Source organism: Asterias rubens, chromosome 5, assembly GCF_902459465.1.
Source record: "Asterias rubens chromosome 5, eAstRub1.3, whole genome shotgun sequence".
NCBI lineage: Eukaryota > Metazoa > Echinodermata > Asteroidea > Forcipulatida > Asteriidae > Asterias > Asterias rubens.
Genome location: NC_047066.1, coordinates 18,291,903 through 18,313,351, shown reverse-complemented (window position 1 = coordinate 18,313,351; position 21,449 = coordinate 18,291,903). Strand labels below are relative to the sequence as shown.

Genomic DNA, 21,449 nt, shown 5'->3' with positions numbered 1-21,449 from the left:
AAAATGGACGATTTTGGTCACTTTCCAGTTGAACCAGTTGACCCCAGTTAACTAGGTTCAACTGGAATATTGACCTGGGTATTCCCCAGGGTTTACCCATTTGCCTCCGTATTTAACCAGGGGTAAAGTGTGAAAGGGTCGGTCGTTATTCCCTGACTTGGAAAGTACATGTAGTGTGACAAGGGCTCATATTTATAATGGGGCCTTTAAATGTATTCTTTGATAGTGTACAATTGTAAGACAATGTTTTATTATTCATAATAGTTTAAAGAGCAACACTGTTGTCAGAAGTGTTGACTTTCTTATGTTTCATGGAGTATCAATTTTTTTTCTGGGTTTTTATTTCTTTGTAAATGTAGGAAAACACAAGACGATTCAACATTCCCATCTCAGGTAAGAAAATTGATATAAAACTTTCTCTGTTCAAAAAAAAATAATTTAGCCAATGTCATGTAAGTTGAGCAGCAGGACAAGTTCTTATTTGAACTTGATAGTCGCCTGATTCCCAATCTACAATGGCAGTAGAAACAGCATGACAATTTCTTATAATAAAATGATAATCTGATTCCTAATTTACTCTGCGGAAGTAAAACATACCAGCACGACAAGTTCTTAAAGAGAACATAAAGTAGTCTCCGAATTCCATACTGACTTTATGTGACAGTAGACAAAACAGCAGGACAAGTTACATTATATAAGAACTTAGTATTCTACTGATTCTTAATTAGGTTAGGGTTAGGGTTAGGGTTAGGGTTAGGGTTACTAAGTAGAGAAACTAGCATGATAAAATCTTTAGAACATCAAGTAGTCTCCGAATTCCGAATCTACTCTGTGGCAGTAGACACAACAGCAGGACAAGTTATAGGCTATAAGAACTTGTATTCTACTGATTCTTTGTATTCTGCTGAAGTGAAAAAACTAGCAAGACAAGTCCTACATACGTCGTCGTGGCCGAGCGGTCTTCACCGGGCCTAAGCTATTGTAGGCTATAAGAACTTGGTATTCTACTGATTCCTAATCTACTCTGCTGAAGTAGAAAAACTAGCAGGACAAAAACTTGGTATTCTACTGATTCCTAATCTACTCTGCTGAAGTAGAAAAACTAGCAGGACAAGAACTTGGTATTCTACTGATTCCTAATCTACTCTGCTGAAGTAGAAAAACTAGCAGGACAAAAACTTGGTATTCTACTGATTCCTAATCTACTCTGCTGAAGTAGAAAAACTAGCAGGACAAGAACTTGGTATTCTACTGATTCCTAATCTACTCTGCTGAAGTAGAAAAACTAGCAGGACAAGAACTTGGTATTCTACTGATTCCTAATCTACTCTGCTGAAGTAGAAAAACTAGCAGGACAAGAACTTGGTATTCTACTGATTCCTAATCTACTCTGCTGAAGTAGAAAAACTAGCAGGACAAGAACTTGGTATTCTACTGATTCCTAATCTACTCTGCTGAAGTAGAAAAACTAGCAGGACAAGAACTTGGTATTCTACTGATTCCTAATCTACTCTGCTGAAGTAGAAAAACTAGCACGACAAGAACTTGGTATTCTACTGATTCCTAATCTACTCTGCTGAAGTAGAAAAACTAGCAGGACAAGAACTTGGTATTCTCCTGATTCCTAATCTACTCTGCTGAAGTAGAAAAACTAGAAGGACAAGTCCTTATATAAACATTTTTGTGGCCGAGCGGTCTTCACCGGACCTAAGCTATTGTGTTGTCAGGAGTAGAGTGTGGGTTCAAATCCCGGTCATGGCACTTGTGCCCTTGACCAAAGCACTTAACTATAACTGCATCGTAAAAAGTTGGGCTGGTAGTGCATTCTGCTCTACCAGCCAGGCTCCATGTGGATAATACCCATGGCTGCATGTACATCCTGATGGACTGTGAAGGGGACAACCCCGTTTTCAGCCAAAGCAGTAGGTAAGGTACATGTAGATGGCAACCAGTTAAATGTAGATGGCAACCAGTTAAATGTAGATGGCAACCAGTTAAATGTAGATGGCAACCAGTTAAATGTAGATGGCAACCAGTTAAATGTAGATGGCAACCAGTTAAATGTAGATGGCAACCAGTTAAATGTAGATGGCAACAAGTTAAATGTAGCCTCCACTTGACATTACATTGCCATATGATGTTAGACGACCTCTCATAAAAAAAAACGTAATAAAAGTAAAAGCAGTCTCCAAGACTCACATTCTACTGTGAGAACAATCTACACAGCATTGTAGAAATGAGGCCTATTGTCGAACACCGTTATTAAATTAGATCATTGCTTGGGTGGTAATCTGCATTATCATTAAACAATAATAATAATAATCGACATTTATTATATAGCGCTTTATATGTACACCCGAAGGGCGTCTGAAAGCGCTGAAACATACAGTATTTCCTGCAAGGTATGTGGGACTAGGTTTTTTGTTCTACGAGATCTACTCCATTTACATAGCACCAATGGTTTACTAGGTGCTGTGGCCCAATATGCTGCCAATCCAGCCGGGAACACCGGGGCGAACTCCTTCTCTTTTCAATAAGTGCACTGGGTTCTTTTACGTGCTTTACACAACACACAGGACCAACTTCGTAACGTCCCATCAGAAGGACAAAGCAATTGTTAAGTGTCTTGCTTTAGGACACAAGTGTCACGGCTGGGGATTTGAACCCACACTCTGCTGATCAGAAACACCAGAGTTTGAATTCGGTGCTCTTAACCACTCGACCACGAAAGAAGCACAAACAGTAACACTGACATTCGTACATGGAATATTTTCTCTCAGTGCATCTTTCCCCTTCCTCCATGCTCCATAATAAGACTTAACGCCTTGCATATAATATACTGCCAGATGTCCTTAATGATTACACTGAGCTACACAAGTAGAATGATATTGATTTAATGGCGGAGAGACCATGCAGCCTTGAAACACTCCAGCATCCTCCACAAAATTTATATATTAATTTGCATTCTCAGGGTTAAAAATGTTTTATGAATAAGATAATTAATAACGCTGTAGTCAGACACATTTCAGTTAAAGGCGCTGGACAATATTGTTAATTACCCAAACAAATTATTAGCTTAAAACCTTACATGGTAATGAGCACTAGAGAGCTGTTGATAGTATAAAACATTGTGAGAAACGGCTCCCTCTGAACATAGATTTTGAGAAAGAAGTAATTTTCCACGAATTTGATTTTGAGACCTCAGATTTAGAATTTGAGGTCTCGAAATCAACCATTTAAAAGCACACAACTTCGTGTGACAATGGTGTTTTTCATTTCATTCATATCTCGTAACTTCGACGACCAATTGAGCTCAAATTTTCACAGGTTTGTTATTTTATACAAAAGTTGAGATACACAAAGTGGGAAGACTGGTCTTTGACAATTACCAATAGTGTCCACTGCCTTTAAAACCTTACTTGGTAATGAGTAATGGGGAGCTGTTGACAGTATAATACATAGTGAGCAACGGCTCCCTCTGAAGTGACGTAGTTTTCGAGAAAGAAGTAATTTACCACGAATTTGATTTTGAGATCTCAGAATTAGATTTTGAGGTCTCAAAATCTAGCATCTGAAAGCACACAACTTTGTGAGACAATGGTGTGGTTTTTTTTCATTATTATCTCGCAACTTCGACAACCAATTGAGTTCAAATTTTCACAGGTTTGTTATTTTGTGCATATTTTTAGATACACCAAGTGAGAAGACTGGTTTTTGACAATTACCTATAGTGTCCAGTGTCTTTAAAAAAGCAGATGAACATAAGATAATTAATAACGCTGTAGTCAGACACACTCGAGTTAACATAGTTGCGGGTATTAATATTGAAGGCTGTATACATCTGGCAGGTACACATTTGGTAATTACTCGGAACAAATATTAACTTAAAAACTGACTTGGTAACGAGCATTGGAGAGCTGTTGATGGTATAAAACATTGTGAGAAACGGCTCCCTCTGAAGTAGCATAGATTTTGAGAAAGACGTAATTTCTCACTAAAACAATAAAAGACTTCTAGCCAGAAGTCTTTTATTCCCATCTAAAAGCACACAAATTCGTCCAACAAAGGTGATTTTCTCTCATCTTCTCGCAACTTCGATGACCAATTTAGCTCAAATTTTCACAGGCTTGTTTTTTTATGCTTATGTTAGGATACACCAGTGAGAAGACTGGTCTTTGACAATTTACCAAACAGGAACCTTCACTTTAAAGCATACAACCGCAGAAACAGGAAATACTAGTTATTTGATTATCGACCATAGCGTATTAAACTACCGATCAATAAAACAGATGTTGCAGTCAATGACTGTTGCGTGTTTATAATTTTCACACCTTGCTTGTTTAAAGGGAAGGTACACGTTTGTTAGTTACTCAAAACAAATGTTAATTTAAAAACTAACTTGGTAACAAGCATTGGAGAGCTGTTGATAATATAAAACATTGTGGGAAATGAATCCCTCTTAAGTAACTTAGTTTTTGAGAAAGAGGTAATTTCTCACTAAAATAATAAAAGACTTCTAGCTAGAAGTCTTTTGAGCCAAAATGGTAGTCAACATTTTCACAGGCTTGTTATTTTATGGTTATAATGGGATACACCAAGTGAGAAGACTCGTCTTTGACAATTACCAAATGTGTACCTTCCCTTTAAAAGGGTCTATGTAACTTTTGTAGGACAAAAAACACAATGTCCACAGATTTACACTAAACTTACACAGTTTGAAGATAATGATAGTAGAAAGCTTCCCTGAAAATATTACAGGCTGAGGTGCTGTAGTTTTTGGGAAATGAGTAAAATAATGTCATGAAAAAAATTATTTTAATCATTTACAAACGTATTTTCATGACATTGTTTTACTCATTCCTCAAAAACTACAGCACCTCAGTAAGTAAAATTTGAAGGGAAGCTTTCCACTATAATTGTCTTCAAACCCTGTAAGTTTAATGTAAATCTGTGGACATTTTGGAAAGGTACCCAAATCCTTTAAAGGCAGAATACATTTTGGTACATGTAGTTGTCAAAAACCAGTTTTTGATTTGGTGTATCCCAACATAAAATAAAATAACAAACCTGAGGTAATTTTGGCTCAATTGGTTCCTTGTAGTTGCAAGAAAATAATACAAGAAAATATCCTAGTTACATAGAATTATGGCTTTCAGATTCCCGAGGAAGGCCTCGTGCCTGAAGTCTTTCTCAGATGCAAAATTTGGAGGTGGAAATAACCTCTTTCTCTATAACTAAACTACTTCAGAGGGAGCTGTTTCTCACAATGTTTTATACATCAACAGCTCTCCATTGCTTGTTACTGGGTGAGTTTTTATGCTAACAGTTATGTAATTACCAATAGTGTCCAGTGCCTTTAGAGGACTTTAAAAAGAAAAATAGTTGTGGGTGCGGATGGTTGATTCACCTAATGCTCCCCCCAGTTGATGTCACAAGTATTTTTTGAATGATTTTTTTCTTCTAAACTATTAGTGTTTGCGCCAGTAGAATAAGTGTGTTTTCATTGTAAGGTGAAGAAATAACAACTTTCAACAGTTGTGCTGTCAAACATTTGAGCTGAAAGGATTTTTGTCTTCTTCTAAACTATTGAAGTATTTGCGCCAGTATGGCTGTGTATTTTATATTGCAAGGGGGAAGAAATAAAACTGTTAACAGTTGTGTACAAATGAAGTCAAACAGTTGGAATGCCAAATACCAACCCTGCATAATGTACGTATTATAAACCTATTTTATTACCTGCTATTTGGAGTGTCCATAACCGGATCTGCTGTCTTTACATAAAAATGAAGTGTTTGGTTGTAAAAAAGAAAACCACTGAACCAAATCGCTGACCTAAAGAGACAATGAGTAAAATATCCTGTAGCTCCTGTATAGGGAAAACACCAAGGCAATGTTTTGTTTGCTTTGTACAGGTCACAGATGCATAAAATGTGAAAAGTCACTGTATGTGTAGACTAGCACGTAGTATTATTTGTAACAATATCAAAGTCTTATATAGTGCACGTATCTACCAAACAAGGTACTCAAGGCGCTGAGTATATACAAACTTTCAGAAAGATAGGTTATTGCAGTGATGAATTCTGAGACCCAATTATGTAGCACCTTTTAAGGGTTTACAAGGTGCTACGGCGCATACAGCCAGGAACACCGGGGCGAACCCCGTCTTTTTTTGATAAGTGCACTGGGTTCTTTTACATGCGTTACACAACACATGGTACCAACGGCTTAACGTCCCATCTGAAGGACGAAGCAATGGTGAAATGTCTTGCTTAAGGACACAAGTGTCACGGCTGGGAAATTGAACCCACACTCTGCTGATCAGAAACACCAGAGTTTGAATTCGGCGCTATTAACTGTCGGCCACGACACTTTGTTTCCTTCCTATGTGGTTTGTAATTTTCTCTGCCAAGCTTTACAGGGTGTCATGGCCGAGCAGTTAGAAGCACCAAGTTCAAGTTCTGGTGGTCCAGTCATCAGAGTGTGGATTCGAATCCTGATCATGACACTTGTGTCCTTGAGCAAGATACTTTACTATAATTGCTTCTCTTCACCCAGGTGTATAAATGGGTACCTGCGAGGGTAAGGGCCTCATTGATATTTTGATTGAAAAAGCCGTCTGAACGCCCCGGCAGCTTAGGCTGTATACTTCTCTGGGAGCTGAGAAAAAGAAGGAAAAAAATTGGCCCAACGACCAGGGCGCTAGTGTAAAGCGCATAGATATATAAATTGTAAGAGAGCTCTACATGTAGTTATTAGTACTATTAATACAGTTCTTTTGATTTAGTTCTGATGGCTAAATCATCGGTACCTGATAACAGTAATAATAATAATAATATCGAAGTCTTATATAGCGCATGTAATTACCAAACAAGGTACGCGCTGAGTATATATAAACTTTCAGAAAGATAGGTTATATTGCAGTGATGAATTCTGAGACCCAATAAGGGTCAAGACAGTGTATTTGTGTGTTGGAATAATCCCTTGCAAGGTTGTTGGTTCGAATCCTGCCTAACAAACCGCTGATTTTAGAATTACTAGAGAAAGAGACAGTGTTAATGTGTGGTCAAGTGAATATCTTCATGACTTGCAATCACAAGGTTTGGGGTTCGAATCCTGCCTGTGCCGCGTGTACCGCAATGATATAACTTAGTTTTGCATCGGGGATAAAGAATATTAATTTGGTTTTTACCCATACAGCGATGGGTGTATACTCAGTGTACTCTGTATACTCAGTACTTTCCCGAGTCCTGTGAACAAATATCACAGGCATTTGAATACATACACTTTAAAAAAAAAAAACAAGGATTATTATTATCATTAATATATATAACAGAATACAAAGCATGCACACTACACACGTGTAGTGTACATTTTGGATAAAAATACAGGATCAAGGAAAAAAATATTTCAAATAAAAGTGCTGGTTGTGAAAGTAATAAAAACATATAGAAATTTTTATTTATACTAGGCCCACGCAGCCATTTTGAGTGCGTGAACTCCTACCACTTATTAAAAATTCATATCTTACAGTGATCATAACTTGTGATATATTATTAATACATTCTAGTTTGTGTTTTATTGCTCTTTAGTTTATAATGCCTAGATCAGTTTTTGAGCTGTTAGCTATTAATAATGATTAAATAATTAATGTTTACACGTGCAATGGATCTATTGTAAGAGAGATTGCGCTGGCTTAAAGGCACTGGACACTATTGGTAATTACTCAAAATAAGTGTTAGCATGAAAACTAACTTGGTAACGAGCAATGGAGAGCTGTTGGTAGTGTAAAACATTGTATTGACCAAGACCTTTTATTGGGGGGCATCTGAAAGCACACGAGTTTGTGCAACAAGGTTTTTTTTCACGTTTTGTTTTCTTGCAATTTTGTTGAAGAATTGGGTCAACATTTTCTCCTTTTTGTTTATGCAATAATATGTTGGTTTAATAATAATAATAATAATAATAAACAAGACTTATAAAGCGCATTATACAAAATTCAATGCGCTGGAAGAGTGCTACGGAAAAGACGATTACGAGAATAGATATGTTTTTAATTTAAGTGTGTTGGTGTTCCGAATATGACTTGGTAGGGCGTTCCAGCACCGGGGACCAGCGACTGAAAAGGACCGGTCCCCTGCCATTTTGTGTGTGCGAGGGATTGTTAGATTCTGGCCGGAGCGGAGCCCACTCCGGCCAGGTTTGTTGAAATTTAGCGACTCTGTAAGGTATTGTGGAAGTACGTTAGAGAGTGCTTTGTGCATGTTCACTGATGTTTTGAAGGTGATGTTCACGTTCACAGTCAAGTGGCTGAGAACTTTCTGGTGATGAGGAGAAGCAGCAATGAAAAATTCAGTTTTGTCTTTGTTCAGAAGAAGTTTGGTTTTACACCAAGTGAGGTCTTGGACAATTAACAAATGTGTCCAGTGCAATTGTTTTACACTTTTTTCTTATCTTTGGAAATTGTATTTCGGACCCTACCCACAAATTAATGTAGTATTTGTCCATCAATGTTTAATTAATTATTTATTTCTGCCTTTTGTTCCAGTTGGTCTTTCCAAGTTAATCAAGCCAGAGACTTTCGTTCTTTCATGCTCCAAGTAAGTACTGACCTGAAAATGCTAATCTGAATTATTAAAATCATATTGCAAATAAGCTCTCTTTAAAGACAGTGGCCACTATTGGTAATTGTCAAAGACCAGTCTTCTCACTTATGTGTATCTAAACATATGCATTTAAAATAACAAACCTGTGAAAATTTGAGCTCAATTGGTCGTTGAATTTGCGAGATATGAATGAAATAAAAAACACCCTTGTCACACGAAGCTGTGTGCTTTCAGATGCTTGATTTCGAGACCTCACATTCTAAACTTGCGGTCTCGAAATCAAATTCGTGGAAAATTACTTCTTTCTTGAAAACTACGTCACTTCAGAGGGAGCCGTTTCTCACAATGTTTTATACTGTCAACCTCTCCCCATTACTCATTACCAAGTGAGGTTTTATGCTGATAATTATTTTGAGTAATTACCAATAGTGTCCACTGCCTTTAACTAAATTGATTGGGAAATTGGACAGTTGGCGATTTGTAATCAAGAAGCTCCGTCTTCGTGCAAAGAGTGCAGAATTCTCTTTAAAGCCATTGGACACTTTCTGAACAGAACAAAAATTAAAAGTTCACAGACTTACAAATAACTTACAGGGTTTACAGAAGGTAATGGTGAAAGACTTCCCTTGAAATATTTTTTCCATGAAATGCTTTACTTAAACAACAATGATCAGTTCTCGATATCGAGAATTACGGATTTATTTTAAACACATGTCATGACACGACGAAACGTGCGGAAACAAGGATGGGTTTTCCCGTTATTTTCTCCAGACGATTGAGCCTAAATTTACACAGGTTTGTTATTTTATAGTTGTGATACACGAAGTGTGGGCCTTTGGACAATACTGTTTACCGATGTTGTGTGATTGCTTTAAGGTCAAAGTATACTTTTGGTCATTCTGGGAAAATTAATTTTAAAAGGTGGTAATGTTTTTCGAAAAAAACGCCATCAATCTGAAGCAGTTCAGTGTGTGCATGAAAAATAATTTGAATTTGGAACACACAATCTGAGATTGAAATGGTACTTACTGCCTCTCTCTAAAACACCATTCCATTGAAGGGAATTGCTTCTCAAAATGTTATAATTATATACAATAGACCGATCCACTAAGGTCCGACAAATAAGGTCCGAAATGGGTGCTCGTATCTTGGCACGCGCGGCAGAGTTGTGCAGAAAGGCATTGGAGAGCCTCACGTGTTCTTGCTCACATATGTCGTGTGCGGAACCTAAAGGATCGGTCTATTGTGAACAGCTGCAGTGCAAGTACCAAGTTAGTCTTTATGGTGATGTTTATTTTGCCATATTTCACTAGTATGAGATTACGGAGAAAGCGTTGGCTAATTGTTTTTATAGGTTTTCCTGTAAACATGGTAAATAGGCATATGCCCTGGTTGTGTGTTGTGCAGGAAATGCTATAGTTATGTATAAATAGGTCAAACTATTTCGACCCAAATCTCTCATCAAACGACGTGCACAACATTGATAAAATTATAATATTTGATTTTGCCTTACTCCGATGAGTATTTAGCACTGTTTACTCAGGTCTTTCCAGAGTTCTGTGAAAAATGGCATATCACTCAGGTGGGCTTGACCCCATGACCTTTGCAAAGTGGTAAGACATCTGCTATGGCTGGGCAAAGGTCTTGAATCCCACTTGAGTAATGATGATATACTGGTGGAGTTTTTGAAGTCCTGAGTCTACAGTGCGTAAATACACATCACTGTAAGGGCAGAAGCTTAATAATATTCCCTGATGCAAAATATTATATTGAATCATTTCTGTACCCGCTGCTAAATGATATGATTCCAATTGCCTCTAGGCACTGGGCTAGCTCGATGGTCTTGTGCGTAAGCATAGCAAAGGTCGTGGGTTCAAATACCACCCAATATTCTATCTGATGCAAAACTAATCTATAATTAAAAACAAAATTTCAACAAACTTGCACATCACATATCAATTAAAGGGAAGGTACATGTTTGGTAATTGTCAAAGACCAGTCTTCTCACCTGGTGTATCCCAACATAAGCATAAAATAACAAACCTGTGAAAATTTGGGCTCAATCGGTCATCGAAGTTGCGAGAAAATGATGAAACATACAACACCCTTGTTAGAATTTCTTTTATTATTTAAAAAAAAAGTTAATGGACTAACGTTTCGACCATAGCAGAGTGCACTGAAGGCTAAATGACAAAACAACAAACATGAACAGGTAACTAAGTGAAACATAAGCAGTGAAGTTTTATTATTTTAGTGAGAAAATACCTCTTTTTCAAAAACTACGTTACTTCAGAGGGAGTTGTTTTCCACAATGTTTTAAACTATCAACTGCTCTCCAATGCTCGTTACCAATTCAGTTTGAAGTTAATATTTGTTTTGAGTAACTACCAAACGTGTACCTTCCCTTTAGTGATGGTAATATATTTGTGCCTATTAAATGTTATAGTTTTCAGAAATGTGTAAAACAATCAGTACAAATGCAAAAATAATATCTAGGACAAATTAATTTATTTAAATTTTCCCCAATTCGCACATGACATACATCAAATAAAGATAGTAATTAGGGCCCTGGTCCCACTGCAACGAGAACGATACCGATCACGACGCAAAGAGAACGCGTTCTATTGGTTGAATTGCTCCACGCAGAATACGCACTTGCCCATTCAGCCAATGGAATGCGTTCTCTTGGCGGCGTTATCGTTATCGTTCTCGTTATCGCTGCAGTGGGACCGGGCCTTTAGGGAAATTTTTTCCTTGAAATATTTTTGCCAGAAATGTATATAGTTTTTGAGAAATTAGTAAAACAACCGTTTCGAAACCAATAGTGAAGCCAATAAAAGTATTTTAAAAATGTTGTTTAATTAAATCCTTGTAGCAACCCTTATATCTATTCATTGAATCTTTAAACTTTCACCAATTTGCACAACACTAACATCTCATAAAGATTAGGGATATTTTTCCTTGAAATATGTTTGCCTGATAGCTTTTGAGAAATTAGTAAAACCTTGAAGTCACAAACCTTGTCTTAGTGAGCCAATAAAAAAAAAAACATCAAAAATATTAATTAATTATATCCCTGATCTTCTAATAATTGAAAATATAAATTTTCACCAATTTGGCAATCACTTTTATACATTGAATCAAGATCATAAGTAGGGAATTTTTTCATGTATATTAGCGTGAAATGATATAGCTTCTGAGAAATGAGTAAAAAGATATATGTCAAAAACCTGATGTCAGTGAAGCCAATAAAACGTATTAAAAATAGATTTTTTAATTTATTACCCCTGATGCAAGATACTAATTGAATATATAAAAAAATTCACCAACTTGCATATCACTTTTTTTTTCTTGACATATTTTTGCCCGATGTTAAATATTTTGAGACATTAGTAAAACAATTAGTCCAAAACCTGATGTTAATGGAGCCAATTAATTGTGATTTACTACAATTTGCATTTTTGTTTGCACATCGTCTGCATATCTCTTGGCTAATGATAATGATTTTACAAGTATATTACATTAGCAGTTGATTGGCAGTGCACAGTGCATGACAGAAAACCCATTAACCACTAAAATGAGTCAACCCAATTACTGAATGGTTCAGCAAATAAGGGAGGTAATATTTCGTTAATGTTTCCACTATCAAAACAAATTAATTAAAATATTAAAAAGGTTTATTATGTATGGTAGTCATGGTAGTGGGAGCTTAAAGGCAGTGGACACTATTGGTAATTACTAAAAGAAATTATTAGCATAAAACCTTACTTGGTAACGAGTAATCGGGAGAGGTTGATGGTATAAAACATTGTGAGAAACGGCTCCCTCTAAAGTGACGTAGTTTTCTAGAAAGAAGTGTTTTTCCATGAGTTTGATTTTGAGACCTCAGAATTAGAATTTGAGGTCTCAAAATCAATTATCTGAAAGCACACAACTTTGGGTGACAATGGTGTTTTTCGTTTCACTATTATCTCGCAATTTCGCCGACCGATTGAGCTTAAATTTTCACAGGTCTGATATTTTATTCATATGTTGAGATACAGCAAGTGAGAAGACTGGTCTTTGACAATAACCAGTAGTGTCCAGTGTCTTTAACCAGCCTTGTGCAAGGCTCTTTACGTAAGCACCCGCCTGTCTGAACTCACCATATAGCGTTGGACGACGAACTGCATATACTGTACTGTGTGTTTGATACCAGGGGGTCAAAGCAAGGTTTTTCAAGGTTTTTCAACCTCGTACAACAAAGCCGAAAACGAAGCTTGTTGTACGTGGTTGAAAAACCTTGAAAAACTGTGCTTTGAATCCACAACGTTTGTTATCAAATACCCGTATTATATGCAGTTCGTCGTCCCACACTACGTGGTGAGTTCAGAGCTGGCCGGTGCTTACGTAAAGCGCCTTGGACAAGGCATGGAGGTAGAAAGGCTAATGCTTAGCATAAAGTCACGCTGGTCTTGACATTACAGAGTTAATGCTACATGTACATGAACATCCATTAAAACGTCATGTTTCTTCTACCAGTGAGTTCATTGTTGGACCACCGCCAACTTGATGCATGCTAAATGTAAATTCCCTACCAGTAAAAGTGATTAATGTTTTACACACAATAAATCATGAGTTAAATATTGATTTACTTATTACTCTAATTTGAGGTTATTTTCTGATTATTTTTTTAATTATTTTTTTCAGTGGAGCAGACTACGCAAAAGGTGTTGTGACACTAGTCGCAGATAGTATCTGCCGTGCAGTAAGTTTTATTAATTAGTAGTAGTTTTGGGTTGAACAAAGACAATTTTAATACATGTTACGAGATTTGAACCAGCGACCGTGGCATTAAAGGAACACGTTGCCTTGGATCGGTCGAAGTGGTCTTTGAAAAGCGTTTGTTATAAAATGCACGATTAGAAAGATGTTTTAAAAGTACTGTAGAACATAATAATCCACACAAGTTTCACTCGAAATTGCGTGGTTTTCCTTTTACCTCGTCGACTAACAAGTCAATTTTTGACTCCCATAAATGGCATGAGTATTATCCACTAGGAGCCTGGATGGTAGAGGTGGACATGCCATTATTTCAACAAGATGTTGATCCTGGTTTAGACATTTTTGCCAGCAATGATTCACATCCCTGATTTTCCTCAGAAATTCAGTTCAATATCATTATAAATGATAGTAACAAAAAAGATACATGTAGTTTCGTGAAACTGCTTATCATTTACCAACCAATTAACTATATGGTATCAATGTAAATGGCTTATGATGTTCCGACTCTTTGTGAATCTGTTTGTTTACTTTCAGGATCTATCGTTAAGAATGCATAGAAATGCAAATCAAGTTGCCAAGACATCGATACGAGAAGACATTCCATGGAAACTACAGCAGGTAATGATAAACTGGATTGATCCGATTTGGACAAAACCTAGACTTAACCAGATTGATCAAGATAATAATTATTGTGCATGTCTTGTACATTGAAGACATTCCATGGAAACTACAGCAGGTAATGATAAACTGGATTGATCCGGTTTAGACAAAACCTAGACTTAACCAGATTGATCAAGATAATAATTATTGTGCATGTCTTGTACATTGAAGACATTCCATGGAAACTACAGCAGGTAATGATAAACCGGATTGATCCGGTTTGGACCGGATTGATCCGGTTTGGACAAAACCTAGACTTAACCAGATTGATCAAGATAATAATTTTGTGCATGGTTGTACATTGTGCCCGAGCTTCAATTGAATGACAGCAGGTAACAATAAACCAGATTCAACTTTTCTAATTTTGGTTTTACCCATATACTTCAATGTGTGTTCAGTACTTTCCCGCGTTCTGTGAAAAAAAAATCACAGGCACGTTACTCGGGTGGGATTCAAACCCACGACCCTTGCAATTCTAGAACAGACCAATTAGACTACCGCGGTTGCCCGGTAGCTAGAGGTACATGTAGTGCGAATCCTATGTTTCAGCAGCGGGTACGGCAAGATTTAATCGATGGCAATTTGCATCGGGGATAAAGAAAATTAAGTGTGTTAGCATAAACTAGTTCAGAAAATAAGACTTGACTAGATCGATCAAGATATTAATCGTTGTGCATTTCTTTTGCACTAAAGATGAGCTTTACAAATAACAGAAGGTGACAATAAACTATCGCAAACAATAATTGTTTCATATGGGTTTTTTTTTAATTTCAGGTGCAAGATGCTGGCAATCATTTGTACTCGGCACTAAACGCTGTATCTAGAATAGACGTAGATTATGAATTCCAGACAGGTACTGAGGTTACAAAGGTAGGTTTTTTGTTATTTCTCGTCAAGTTGAAAAACCTTATATTTTAAAGGATTTGGGGTCGAATAAAGAAAATTAGTCTACAGGGGGATGTGAACCTTCTTGTTAACAGACTGGCACTCTACTAACTGAGCTATCTAGCCCTCTGTTGGCGGTCTGACTATTTGTCAGTATATTTATTTGGGGGTGCCAGTCAGAAGCCATACAAATGTTATCTAGCCAGGGATCACACCCAAGTTCATGATACAACCTGGGATGCGACTTTTTCATTTTGAATGTCAAGTTATAAACAACAAGGGAAATTAACCAGGTAACCATGTAAATGTTTTAAAATGATAATAATAACACTACTACTGATAAAAGATTATTTTTAGCACAAAATCCACCTAAAAAGGCACCAAGGCGATTCATTTGGGAAGGGGGTAAATAAAGACAATTTGACTAGAGCGTGCTTTGAACCAACGTCCTCCAGTTTACGTGCCCGCACTCTACCAACTGAGCTATCTAGTCCTACATGTATGTTGGCGATCTCCCTTGTCTTTTAATCGAAATACAACAATCTGGCCCATTCTGTAATACTTATGGTAAATGCAATTATAGGAGATACGTCTTTGCACAATATGTTGTCTCATAACTTCAACAATCTTTATTCCACTTGTGTGTTGAGTTAATCAACAAATTGTTATGGATTATTCAACTAAAGACTAATGAAGCTAATTTAGTAATCCACTAATTGTCTCATTAGTTAATGGATGAGGTGATGAACCAACTCAAGAAGGGTAGACATCAACTCCTGAACCCTATCCACCCATCGCTGCATGATCTCTACTTCAGCAAATGTTCGGTAAGTGGATCCACATGATTTGGTTGGGGATGGGGAGGTAGGGTACCAGGGTTTGCCCTTTACTATTTCAGAGACTAGTCAGCATAACTAGACTTGTAGACAAGTCGTTAAATGTCTGTCGCAGTGACTGCGTTCCGACTCTATTCCGAATCTCCCCGCGATTCCCCAGTAGTCTTGTGAGACTGCTGGCCCCGCGAGACTACTCCTCTCAAGACTCCCATTAGTAGAAGCCAGCAACCAGCAGTTCACACGAGAGCAGTGATCCCGCGAAAGCAGTATTAGATCGCGGAAACCTAAATCATTACACGACACCGCCACGACTTGACTATCTCACCGCATCAGACCATTAACGACTTGTCCACAAGTCTACAGCAGAACCAGTAGCGCAACCTTTCACTGGTTGATCAGCTTTTCCACTAGTCCATACATGTATTTCGTATGAACTAGGGATGCTTTTCAACATTCAACTAGCAAGCCGGACTGAGAGTGAAGTTGAACTTGTCCTCGGGTGTTTAAACTGGTATTTACATGTAGCTAGCAGAACCAGTGTAAAGGGAGAATGCTGGGTTAGCGCCTTTGAAACACTTTTTTATTTGTTTTTGAGAGAAAAGATCACAAGGCTAACAAACAGCCACTTTAAGGTGAGGGCTACACATAACCAATTTGGGCTATCGACCCAAATCAACTGTCACCAGGGGCACGTTGCTGCCTACTCCTTGGGCTGGAACAGGGTTACCCCTTCACAGTTCATAAGCATTATAGGCATGGGTATCATCCACTAGGAGCCTGGCTGGTAGAGCAGGGTGCACTACCTTCTCTTAGGACTGAAACAGGGTTACCCCCTTCACAGTCCGTAAGGATGTAGGCATTGGTATCATCCACTAGGAGCCTGGCTGGTAGAGCAGGGTGCACTACCTTCTCTTAGGACTGAAACAGGGTTACCCCCTTCTACACAGTTCATAAGCATTATAGGCATGGGTATCATCCACTAGGAGCCTGGCTGGTACAGCAGAATGCACAGTGTCACAACTTTTTTACGGAGCAATTATGGTTAAGTGCCATGGTCGAGGGGGCAAGGGTCATAACCGGGATTCGAACCAACGCTCTGCTGCTGACAACACCAGAGCTAGACTGTTTGGCCCGATACGCCACCAGGGAAATGCCTAAGTGGACAGTCCTTCATGATTTATAGGATTGTCTGGTTTTGAAATTCAGACTCAATTTGATATAGCTCGATGGTTTTACTGCAATGTATTCCTTGTATTTCTTCCCGACAGAAATCCTTAAACCCACCTTTGCCGCAGGAGATTTTGATAGACTTTTACGTCCAGGGAAACAAACTAAACATGTGCACGTACTTCCTGCATCTGGCTCATTCACCAAAAACACCGGTAAGTTTAGATAATTTTATAATAATAATAATAATAGTGGTGTCTTGTATAGCGCCCGTATTCGTCGCTCAGTGACGCTCCTGGCGCTTTAACAGACAGTATTTCCTACAGGTATGTGGGACTACGTTTGAATTATGAGACTACTCCTTTTACATGTAATATGGTTTACAAGGTGCTGTGGCGCAACATGTTGCCAATCCAATTGTTGATTTATTTTCCTGTATTATATTTGTTTGGGGGGTTGAACAAACCAAGTTGATTAAAGCGAGATTTGAACCAATGACTTCCGGTTTAACAGGCAGGCACTCTACCAACTGAGTATCTAGCCCTACATGTATTTTGGCGATCTCCCTTTTTGTCAATATATCTTTGTTCGTGGATACCAATCAGAAGCCATTCATGTACAACTGCCGTGTAGCCAGGGATCAAGCCCAAAATTATGATACTTATCTCGGAAGCGGTAGCCAGAGGATCACCTGAAGGGGATGAGGCTATTATTTCAAATATCAAGTTATGAACCACAAGGGAAACTGACTAGGTACATTTTAAAATGATTTGGGGTCGAACAAAGACAAATTTACTAGAGTGGGATTACTAGAGCGCTCTACCAACTGAGTATTTGAAATTAAACAACAGAATAAGTTATGTCTGTGAAGTAGATGAGGATGAAGAAATGTTCAGTTTCAGATGTGGGTGGAAAACCCTCATCATGGAAAACCAACACAATCAGGGCCCAATTTCATGGCTCTGCTTACCGTAAGTACAGATTCGGCACTTACGGAAGCAGGGAATTCGGTGCTTACGGCAAGCCTATTTCACGGGTTAGCGGTGAATTTTGGCTTCTATGCGTGCGTACTCCACGTTACCAAGCATTCTACGCTTACAAGGCTAGCACAGGAATTCGGTGCTTGCACGTCCCAGGTCAAAATTCGTGTTGAACCTAGTTAACTGGGGTCAACTGGTTCAACTGGATAGTGATCAAACTCGTCCATTTTCCATATTAACCAACTGGTTTGGACTAGGTTTAACTGTGTTCAACTAGGTTGAAATTATAAACCAGGTGGTCTCTGTCCATTTTCCATATTAAACCAACTGGTTTTAACTGTGTTTAACTAGTTTATCAACTGGTTTCAACTAGTTCCAGTTAAACCCAGTTTAACTAGGTTCAACTGGAATTTCGACCTGGGGTAAGCGGGGAGTCGTGGTCGTAAGTTGAGAATTCGGCGGTAAGCAGAGCCATGAAATTGGGCCCATGTAGAGCCTGAAAACTCAACGTGAGATTCAAACCCCTGTCCTCAAGAGTGTGATTGCATAGAAAGAAACAACTAAGCCAATTGTACACACCTTCTAGAAATCTTCGTTCTAATAAGAAAAAGTTGTTTGTTATTTCACCAGTGATGACCAAATCATATGGTGAACGCAGCTTCGTTCACACTGCCTCAACCTTATGGAACAATCTCCCAGAACAACTAAAACACATTGACTCCATTGTTAAGTTTAAGATTGCTTTAAAGACGCACTTATTTATCATTTAATTCATCCATTTTGTTTGTTAAACCTGGTGCATCTTGTCTTTGTATTCTGTTGTGTTTTTCTCTATGAGCGCTTAGGGACATGTTTATTTACTATGTGTTATGCGCTATACCAGAATGGTTAATTATTTTTATTATTATTATCCCCTTTCTTGGTACAGACAATCCATTTCAATTAATGTGTTTTTGTATATTTCTTTTGTTAACAGAGTAAACACTCAGCACCACCTACAGACAAAAACCTCAACGTTTTGTGAGTATATGAAAGAGAAGAGTAAACAAAAATGTTGCAGTTTAACATGCAGTTAAATTTTTCAGGGTTGAGGGTTGGGCATAGAACAAGATAGAGATGGTTAGGGTTGAAGGTAGTATTCACTATGGGTAATTACTCAAAATAATTATTAGCATAAAACCTTACTTGGTGACGAGTAATGGGGAGAGGTTGGTAGTATAAAACATTCTGAGAAACGGCTTCCTCTGAAGTTACGTAGTTTTCGAGACAGAAGTAATTTTCCACGAATGTGATTTCGAGGCCTCCGATTTAGAATTTGAGGTCTCGAATTCAAGCATCTGAAAGCACATAACATCGTGTGACAAGGGTGTTTTTTCTTTTAGTATTATCTCGCAACTTCAACGACAGATTGAGCTCAAATTTTCACAGGTTCGTTATTTTATGCATTTGTTGAGATACACCAAGTGAGATGACTGGTCTTCGACAATTACCAATAGTGTCCAGTGTCTTTTATATTGTAAACTGTATAAAACAATAGATCTTTGGTGTACTGTAACACCATGTGTATTATCTACTTTGCTGTGTAGATTTTGTTCTTTGGGAACTTTCTCTTTATTTTACTGCGGCTGAATAGATTTCAGAATGCAGAGACTACTTGGTTCTGAAAAGAACTGTCCTGCTTAGTTACTTCTACACAAACATAAATCACCATTCATAAATACCTCGGACAGTTTCGCTATTCCTATTGGTGGAGAGCGCGTCACGTGGGGGTGTTTAAACGGTTGATAATGACCAGCTGGAGCTCTGTTTAAAACTGGTTGTTTTCAGATACTACGCGCTAGTCTTGGTGCAAGACGTTTCTCGTTACGAGCGATGCGGGTGCTGTTGGCCGTGCTGTGTGTGAAAGGAAAAACGAGAAACATCTTGCACCAAGACTAACGCGCACGAAGCATATCCGAAAATTGTCTCAGTCATACAAATGCAACACACGTACGTACAGAGCTCAAGGCTGTCGAAAAACGGATACGTTTGACTGACTTTCTTACTTATTAGGCCCTTTTACCAAAAAGGCATTTATGAATGGGAATAAAAGAGTAGTGTTTAAAACCTTGCAGGGTCGCCACGATAAAGGCCCTCTCACACGAGCGTGACCCTGCCGGTTGTAGGATGTATAAATCCATCTTCTATCCCTCACTATTGGCATGACCTACCTACCAGAATAGTTTAGTGCAAGCTTGCACCACTGCTGACAAAAGCCAAGTTTGTTTCAACAACATTCATGACAATTTCACAGTGTTTGTGCACTTTTGTAATTGATGTATTGTGGCATCACTCATCAAACGACAAGAACTGCTGCCACGTTAGCCTATCTCTTATTTTGTTTAAAGTAAGCAGCCGTTATGCTATAAATATTCTTCTACAGAGTTTTCTGTAAGCAGAAACTGCCTGCTTACATGTTTTATTGAACTTACCAGTGGCCATTTGTATTTACCAGTGGTCCTGGGGTCGATTTCACAAAGAGTTAGGACTAGTCCTAACTTAGGACTAGTCCTAGGAGATATACAAAATGTAGCTAGTCCTAAGTTAGGACGGGTAACTCATCCTAACTCAAGACAAGACTAGTCTTAACTCTTTGTGAAATTCACCCCTGACTCATTTGTATTTTTGACCTTTGTGCTCTACCCTGCAGGGAGTTGGGTCCAATGAAGTATGAACTAACTGGACAGTACACAGTACACTGTGCGGTACCATGGCTTGGGGAAGCGCTGACGTTATTTACAGTTGCCCTTCAGACTTGCCAAGAACTTAAAAACAAGGTGAGTTATTTGGTTTTCATTCTGCCCTAATCGATTATTACTGGGGAAAAAAGTACCCACTAATTGCATTCAACCAAAATTAAATGAAATGTTTGTATCAGTACATGTACTTGGGAACTTGTACTCAGGTATTTGCACTCCAGTGCTTGTTTTTAAGGTATTCAAAACGCACTCATACAATGTATGAGTGTCGTGGCCGTGTGGTTAAGAGCACCGAATTCAAACTCCGGTGTTTCTGATCAGCAGAGTGTGGGTTCGAATCCCCAGCCGTGACACTTGTGTCCTTAAGCAAGATACATAACCATTGCTTCGTCCTTCGGATGGGACGTAAAGCCGTTGGTCCCATGTGTTGTGTAAACGCATGTAAAAGAACCCAGTGCACTTATCAAATAGAGAAGGGGTTCGCCCCGGTGTTCCTGGCTGGATTGGCAGCATATTGCGCCACAGCACCTTGTTAACCATTACATGGTGCTTAAGGATTAGGTCTTGTATCTCAAAAAATTCGCCCCACTCCTTGCAATAATAATACCTGGCGCTTTGTATCCTTTGGCAAAAGGCACGTTAAAAATACGGTTATTATTATTATTATTATTATTATTATTATTATTATTATTATTATTATTATTATTATTATTATTATTATTATTATTATTATTATTATTATTATTATTATTATTATTATTATTATTATTATTATTACTCGATTGGAAAATTCCTCAGGCTAGAAGTACTTATGGT

The 21,449-nt window shown here is 38.0% G+C and overlaps 1 protein-coding gene across 3 annotated transcripts in view; it reads left to right on the top strand.

The window, feature by feature from the left end:
• Positions 1-21,449, top strand: part of LOC117290603 (protein rogdi homolog) — a 29,780-nt gene that overhangs the window by 3,944 nt on the left and 4,387 nt on the right. For all 3 annotated transcript variants that reach the window (XR_004519058.1, XM_033772061.1, XM_033772062.1), the window contains exons 3-11: positions 360-393; positions 8,546-8,597; positions 13,293-13,350; positions 13,902-13,985; positions 14,802-14,897; positions 15,641-15,739; positions 17,017-17,130; positions 18,872-18,915; positions 20,585-20,711. Coding sequence is in view for 2 of the 3 variants with exons in the window: in XM_033772061.1 (XP_033627952.1) it covers positions 360-393; positions 8,546-8,597; positions 13,293-13,350; positions 13,902-13,985; positions 14,802-14,897; positions 15,641-15,739; positions 17,017-17,130; positions 18,872-18,915; positions 20,585-20,711 (708 nt within the window). In the remaining variant the exon portion in view is untranslated. The remainder of the gene's footprint in view (positions 1-359; positions 394-8,545; positions 8,598-13,292; positions 13,351-13,901; positions 13,986-14,801; positions 14,898-15,640; positions 15,740-17,016; positions 17,131-18,871; positions 18,916-20,584; positions 20,712-21,449) is intronic.